The 7,466-nt window shown below is 41.5% G+C and overlaps 1 protein-coding gene across 1 annotated transcript; it reads right to left on the bottom strand.

Annotated features, from left to right (window-relative positions):
• Nucleotides 1–384: 384 nt before the first annotated feature.
• LOC119302190 (receptor kinase-like protein Xa21) lies at nt 385–3,851 on the bottom strand. The gene is made up of 2 exons (XM_037579224.1): nt 1,102–3,851; nt 385–1,013 (listed from the first exon to the last, which is right to left on the bottom strand). The coding sequence occupies exons 1-2, from the start codon at nt 3,803–3,805 to the stop codon at nt 625–627; spliced, it is 3,093 nt and encodes a 1,030-aa protein (XP_037435121.1). The 5' UTR covers nt 3,806–3,851; the 3' UTR covers nt 385–624.
• Between the last annotated feature and the right edge of the window lie 3,615 nt (nt 3,852–7,466).

Here is a 7,466-nt window from a genome sequence, read left to right as displayed (position 1 = left end):
ATATCTGATGAGATCATCGACATGTTCGACGTTGGTACGTATTCCTGTGTGGTGCCATTGGAACGATTTTTATTTTCCTTCCTTGCACCCTTCATGTCCAAATCCTAGCTCACCCCCTGACTGTTTGTGTTAGAGGTAATCATGTAATAAACAGAAAATTACAGAGTGTATGAGATGCTTATAAGTTCCTTAGGTAATCATTCATGGTTCTTTCATGGAAACATATGATGTTACTGTTTATTATTGGGGTTCAACAATTGTTTGGCAACGCAGGCTCTTGCCACCACTTGGATGATATGTACTGCTAGATCTAGCTGACTGAATGATGATGTGCATTGTCTGGTCATGGAAGTCGAGCTATACATGTCAATAATACTGACTGGATTCCGATAAATTTCAGTCACATTAGAATAGTCACCTTCCAGAAGAGAATTACTTTTTGATACTACATTGGTGTTTCTATAAAATCTAAAGATACATTTCTGTCAAGAAACTAGCAGATGTATGAAAAATGTAGAGAGACACATGCTACTAATTGAAGAATAGTGCTCAGAATACTTTATGCGGTAAATACAATAGGCTCTGGCATCTGGGCATGCCTTCATCAAAAAGTTAAACCTTCCTCTACGCGAGGAAATCTTTGATAGACCGCAACTCTTTGATGGTATCTTTGATCAACATTCTACTCACGGGCATTTCCTGAGAGCAAGATACTCCGAGTCTAAGAAGTGAGGTCAGGCAGTCAATCCTTCTCTCATCAGAAGGATCATACGTTCTTGAAAAAGTAGAAGAGTCATCTGTGGCTGGCGACCCCTTCTCAATGTGGGAAAAAAGCCGCATGTCAACAACGTCCATTACTCCACCATGTATGGCCATTTCAGCATACTTGTGGAGATTTAATCCTTGTATGAGCATGCTATCAGTGGGCCTCTTCCCAGTTACTATTTCTAAGATGAGAATTCCGTAGCTGTACACATCTCCTTGTATAGAGATCACATTTCCAGCACCATACTCTATAACATTGAACATTTGAAGATATTAGCATTTCGGTGATGTAAACCGTTTTAAGGAAACATGGGGAAGAAAGCAAATCGGACAAACCTGGAGCAGCATACCCAATTGTCCCTCTAAACCCCATTGAGCTTGTTGAGCTTTGGGGAAAAGAGTTTCCCTCGGTAAGAATCCTAGCAAGTCCAAAGTCACCAACATGGGCTACCAAATCAACATCCAAAAGTACATTGCTTGGCTTAAGATCACAGTGAGCAATTGGTGCAGCGCCGTAGGAGTGAAGATAATCCAGTGCATATCCCACATCCAGTAGTATGCTCACTCTTTTAAGGAGATCCAAATGCTTCTCCTCATTTTGGTCTGGATGCAACCAATCTTCTAGACTTCCATTAGGCATGAACTGAAAGACGATTGCTTTGAAGTCGTCCCCTTTGGAATCAATGCTTGAACACAATGTCATTATCTTGACAAGATTTCGATGTCGAGTGTTTCTGATTGCTTCGCATTCCACTGTGAAACTTTTGAGTGCACCCGGTGTTTGGAGTTTAAGTACTTTGATAGCAACAATATTTGCACTGTCACCCCTATCTCCGCCTAAGTTTCCTTTATATACAGAGCCAAAAGTGCCACTACCCAACAAGTTTGCTGTGGAGAAACCATTTGTTGATTTTGCCAATGTAAGGTAAGAAACCGAAGGGTAGCCTTGGATAGTTGCAGTCGAAGGGTTACCATTTGATCTTTGCTTGTTCCAAGCAAGCAGGAAAAAGACCAAGAAAATGACACCCAACACCGCAACTAGGGGAATAATGATTGTTTTCAATGGAAGTTTGTTCTTCTTTGATGATTCAAAAGAACATGGGGGCAGGTGAAGATCCTGGATTCCACCACAAAGTTTATCATTACCTTGCACTGAAACTGTAGTAGCATTCGTGAAGATACCGCTAAACGGCACTTCACCAACGAAGTTATTGAAGGAGAGGTTTAGATAGTGAAGTGTGTTGAGGTCCTTCAAAAACTTTGGCATTTGGCCTGATAATTTGTTGCTTGAGAGGTCTAGGATTTCTAAACCCTTCAGTCTGCTCAAGAGTGGCGGAATACTACCTTCCAGGAAATTGTTTTGTAGATATATGTTTTGGAGAATCTCGCAGTCACCAAGGGTAGGAGGGATTTCATGTGATAATCTATTTGACGCCGCTCGGAATTCTACAAGGTTTTTTAGATTTCCAATTTCAGACGGTATCGACCCCTCCAAACAATTATAGGAGAGATCCAAACCTAGAGAGAGTGTGCTGATGTTGAATAAACTACTGGGAATTATCCCTGTCAAGTTGTTGGTTGAGAAATCAATATTCAGCAAGGATGCCAAGTTCCCCACAGTGCTTGGTATGCTACCGCTGAAAGTATTGTACCCGAGATACAAGTTGCTTAACTGAGTAAGATTTCCGATGGTCAACGGGACGCTCCCACTTAAATTGTTCCTTCCCAGGGACAGATCTCCCAAGTTGGTAAGGATGCTCAAAGAAGATGGAAGAGTTCCCGTGAGAAGATTATTGTCAAGGGATAGGACCTGCAACTGGAGAAGATTTCCAATTCTTTCAGGTATGTTCCCTACTATCCGGTTACGAGAGAGGGACAGATATACGAGCGACGCTGACAGGTTAGAGATCGACGAAGGAAGCATCCCTCCTAATTCGTTTGAGGCCAGGTCCAGATATTGTAACTGGGAGCAATTGGATAAGGTGGACATGAAGTTCCAGTCACTTGGAGTCGTAGCTTGTAGCAGATTGTTCGAGAGAGCCAGCGATTCAAGATTCTGCAAGCCTCCAACCTCTGGAGGAACCGTGCCACTAAAGAAGTTGTACCCGAGCTCAATTCTCTGCAGCTCGGAGGAATTTGCCAATATGGCAGGGACATGGCCATGGAATTGGTTGTAGCTCATGTAGAACAATTGGAGAAGAGGGAGGTTAGCGAATGCGCCTGCAGGTATCGTGCCACGAAGCGCGTTGCCGACAACGGACAATCCTTTCAAGGAAGAAATGTTCCATATTGGAGGAGGGATGAGTCCAGAAAGGTTGTTAAACTGGAGCGAAAGCAAAGAGAGGTGGGGCATGCGACCAAAAGATGATGGAATGGTCCCTGACAGAGTGTTGTTCCCAAGGTTGAGTGTTTGGAGCGAAGACAAGTTGGCTATCGACGGCGGAATCTGCCCCGACAAATTGTTGGCGAAAAGGTTGAGGATCTGTAGATTTTCCAAGGAGCCTATCTGGGCAGGGATCTCACCTTGGAGGAGGTTATTCCTGAGATTGAGGACGCGCAGCTTAGTGCACCTTCCCAAAGCTGCCGGGATGCTTCCTTGGAGGGCATTCAGACTGAGGTTCAGCACCTGCAGCCTGCTCAGCCGACCAAGATCCGGCGGCACCTGCCCGCCAAGGTCGTTGTCACCAAGGTTGAGTGTCCTGAGGAAGGTGAGGTTGCCCAAGAACGGCGAGACACGCCGCCCAGCCAGGTGGGACGAGTTGAGGTGCAGCGCGACGACCCTCTTGGGGTGTCGACGGCCGCAAGTGACTCCTCGCCACCTGCACAGGGGGTTGGACGTGTTCCATGAAGACAGAGCGCCTGCCGGATCCGAAAGCTCCGACTTGAAGAAGAGGAGGTTGTGCTCGTCGGCCGTGCCAGTGCTGCTAAGCTCGGGCACGGCCAGCGACGCTGCCGTTGCACACGAGCAGAGCCACACCGAGAGGCATTGTAACGCCAGCGCCCGCATCAAGCGGGGGACAGGACACGATGGAGCTTGCATCGGTCCTAGGGTAGATAGCAGTAGCTTTGGTTGATGGCCACAACTCACGAGAGTTCTGCTGTGAAGACGAGAAGTGATGGTGTACGGTGGTGCAGCCTTGCAGCAAGCTAGTAGAGATACGCACATCTATAGCCCTGTCTGTAGTCAAGTAAACGCGTCAAAAGCCTGGACGTCAATGGTCCGGTCTTCCGATCACATTGATGATGTTGGCTCGACGCTGAAGTATGAACATCTTCCCTCGAGATGCTAGCGCTGCAAACTTGACTGTAGTCGTTGGAGTTTAGAAAGTCTTGTCCCCTGACCTAGCGCGTGCAAGAACCGGCCGGGCTGTAGTCCAACGCCAGAGAGCAGGTAGCACCAGAGACACCGGACAACAGGACACCGTTTAATTGTCTCTGTAGCCGGCCATCCTGCAGTTTTTTCCCGTCGATGACTAGCTGGAGTACCACTCAATTAACGGGGTGTGGACTATGGTTTCTGCATCTAGACAGCATGACCCCGGGTCTTCGGTCAATCCTATGACTAGGAATGGCGTTTTGCTAAGGCTAGTCATAGTGGAGTAACTTAAATAGTAACATAGCGCACTTCAAAAAAAATTTACTTACATGGCAAGTAGTTAATAAGAGATGATAACATAATATGTTACTGTAACATAGCGCTTTCCGAGACAAGATGAGTCTACAAATTAATAAATGAAGTCATCTATAATACTACTATTATGTTATTTTGCATTATGAAGGTACTAACTTAGACTAGTGTCATATGCATGACACTAGCCCCACTATGACCAGCCTAACACTGAGGTTCCATCGGCTAGGGGGAGGAGCACCGTTTTCCCATTCACTGGGGCAAGGGCTATTTGGCGGTTGCCCGCCCAAGAAGATCCTGTCGGTCACTTTTCGAGAGGTACCGTGATCCCCGCTGGAAGGATCCTGTGAGAAGCAGCTTTATGCTTTGGTTTTAAACTAAAAGTTCCATGGGCATAGAACAAATTCTATAGATTTCAGATTTCACACCGTATCCTTCCACTTTGGGAAGGAAAATAAACAGCACAAGCATCATCTTCGGTGTGTCGGAAGTGCTGTTTATTTTACTTTTACTTTTTATATGCAGACATTTTCCACCCGTTTACCCCCGTCATTACAATATACTCCCTCCATTCCTAAATATTTGTCTTTCTAGACATTTCAAATGACTACTACATACGAATGTATGTAGACATATTTTAGAGTGTAGATTCACTCATTCTACTACGTATGTAGTCACTTGTTAAAATGCCTAGAAAGACAAGTATTTAGGAACGGAGGGAGTAGACCTTAAAGTTGCAACTTTGACCTTTATTTTTTCATATCAATATATATTTCTTATAAAAAATATGATTACATTGATTGTTCATATCCTCCTCACAAGAAAGTTACCTTGTCTTTTAATTCTTGTTTGAATATTCAATTAGATCTATTTTTAAAGAGTTTTCTTAATAAATTAATGGCCATCACGCTCTTAACCCTAGGATTGCGGCAATCAATGTCCATTTACATGCTTCTCTATCGATTGCCGGTGCCTAAGAATTTTGTTATGTTGCTCATTATATACAGGCTGCGTCAATTAATTTGGATCAAAGGAAGGACTAATTTTGTTTTGAGTTGATAGTACTAAATATTTACTGAGCACACGATGGTATAGTACTAAATATTTACAGAGCACACGAACGTGAGAGATATTTTTTTCCTTGTTGTCGTTTTCTTTTGCATAGTAATACATGTCTCATTTCTATACCTATACATAAGGGGAGAATCATTTCTTCCTATTCTTTCATATGTTTTCATCCATACATTTCATTTGTCACGCATCTGGGTTTGTATGTCATTGTTCAATTTGTGTGTCTCGAAAGCCGGTTGATTTATCTTTCGCGTCGTCAGGTAAACAACCCATCGAGCAAGGCCGAATTATTCACGCAAGCGGCTGGCCCGTGAGTATGGGCTTAGTTGCTTGTGTGGGCACGACTGTTGGAACTAAGCATGAGTCATAACCTGGGTCAGACCCGTTCGTCCCAAATCCTATTCGGTGTCTTCTGCGCCAATTAATGTACATTTCGTTAACCGGCGCCTGGAGGCGTTCGGAAAAGGGCCAACCCATCTAAGGTTGGAGCAGGAGGAGCTGGTCCCCTTTTTAGGAAGCTTCCTAGCCGTTTTTTTTTCTTTTTAGGTTTTTCTAGACCGTTTTCCCTTTCTTTTTCATTCCTTTTTTATTTCTTTTCTTTTTTCCTTTTTTCAAATGCATGAAACTTTCTCAATTTGATGTTTTTTCCAATTGGCAAAAATTTTCAAATCTTATTTTCAAATCCGTGAACTTTTTTCAAATATTGATAAGTTTTTTAACAATTTGTAACCCTTTTAACCTTTTTCAAAATATATGAACTTTTCTTCATTTTCCTTGAACTTCTTTCGCAAATCTATGATTTGCTTTCCAAAATAGGTGAATTTTTTCAAATTGCACATTTTTTATCATAATATATGGAAAAAATTCAAAATTCATGAAAATATTTTCAAAAAAGTGAACACTTTTTGTTTTTTCCCATGAACATTTTTTCAAATCTATGATCTTTTTTCAAATTTTATGATTTTCTTTTCAATTTTTAAGTTTTTCTTCAAAATTTATCAACCATTTTCAAATTATGAACTTTTGTTTTGATTTCACAAGCATTTTTTTGTTTTGTATTTTTTAATGTATGCATTTTTTTCAAATTCGCAAACTTTTTCTAAATTTCACGGTTTTCCCCTAATTCATGAACTTTTGCCAAACATATGATTGTTTTAAAAATCAGTAAATCTTTTTGAGTTCATAATTTTTAACCAGTAAATGAGAAAATTGGTGAACTTTTTTTAAAAAAAATATGAACTTTTCTTCAAAATTGATGTAGCTTTTTTCAAAATTGTGAACTCTTCAAGTATTTTTCAAATTTAACTTAACATTTTATTAAAAGCAAGATTAACTAGCGTTGTTTTCTATTAGTAGACAACAAAATGTATTTGGTGCAGTGGTTGTTGTGTTAGTCTACCGCTGTTTTTCTTCACGTTTTTCTTTTGGAGCAGGTAATGGGCGGGCCCGCTACGCAACACTTGCGAGCGCCGGTAGAGTCAACCGACGCTCGAAGTGCTGATCAGGCGCTCCCTCCTGCCGCAGTAAGCGGCATATAGGATTTTTCGATGGAAGCCACCATACTCTTATTTAAACGGAGTGCAAAAAATGCAATCTTTTGTTTCCTAATAGTCCACAGCTTAAGCGTGCCTATTTGTATCTTTGTAACAAAGACCATCTCATTCCTTCATTGATACAAATGAAAGCTATTTTAGCTATATATATGTCACATAAAATTGGTTTTGGGTCATTTGATTTTTCTAACAGCTTTTTTTAGGGGAGATTTTTCTGACAGCTGATTTATGCGTTGAGATTCATGTTTCCTTTTTGTCTGCTTTGTTTTGTGAGTTGTTTCGGGCTTTTTTACTGACCACAGATTTGGGCCTGTCAATTCCTTAATGGGCTAAATCCTCTCTCTCCTTTTGTTCTTTTCTGTTTTCTGTTTTTATTTATTAGTCGTTTTTAATTTTTGCTTTTGCTTTTGCTTTTTATTAATTAGTCATTTATTTATTTTATTTTATTT

Source organism: Triticum dicoccoides, chromosome 5A (genome assembly GCF_002162155.2).
Source record: "Triticum dicoccoides isolate Atlit2015 ecotype Zavitan chromosome 5A, WEW_v2.0, whole genome shotgun sequence".
NCBI lineage: Eukaryota > Viridiplantae > Streptophyta > Magnoliopsida > Poales > Poaceae > Triticum > Triticum dicoccoides.
This window is presented reverse-complemented; position numbering and strand designations above follow the sequence as displayed.

Bases quoted from the DNA above. Each gene is read 5' to 3' on its own strand.
- LOC119302190 (XM_037579224.1), bottom strand. From the start codon at position 3,805: ATGCAAGCTCCATCGTGTCCTGTCCCCCGCTTGATGCGGGCGCTGGCG. The intron at 1,014-1,101 runs GTTTGTCCGATT...TCAATGTTATAG, and splicing joins AATTGGGTATGCTGCTCCAG to AGTATGGTGCTGGAAATGTG.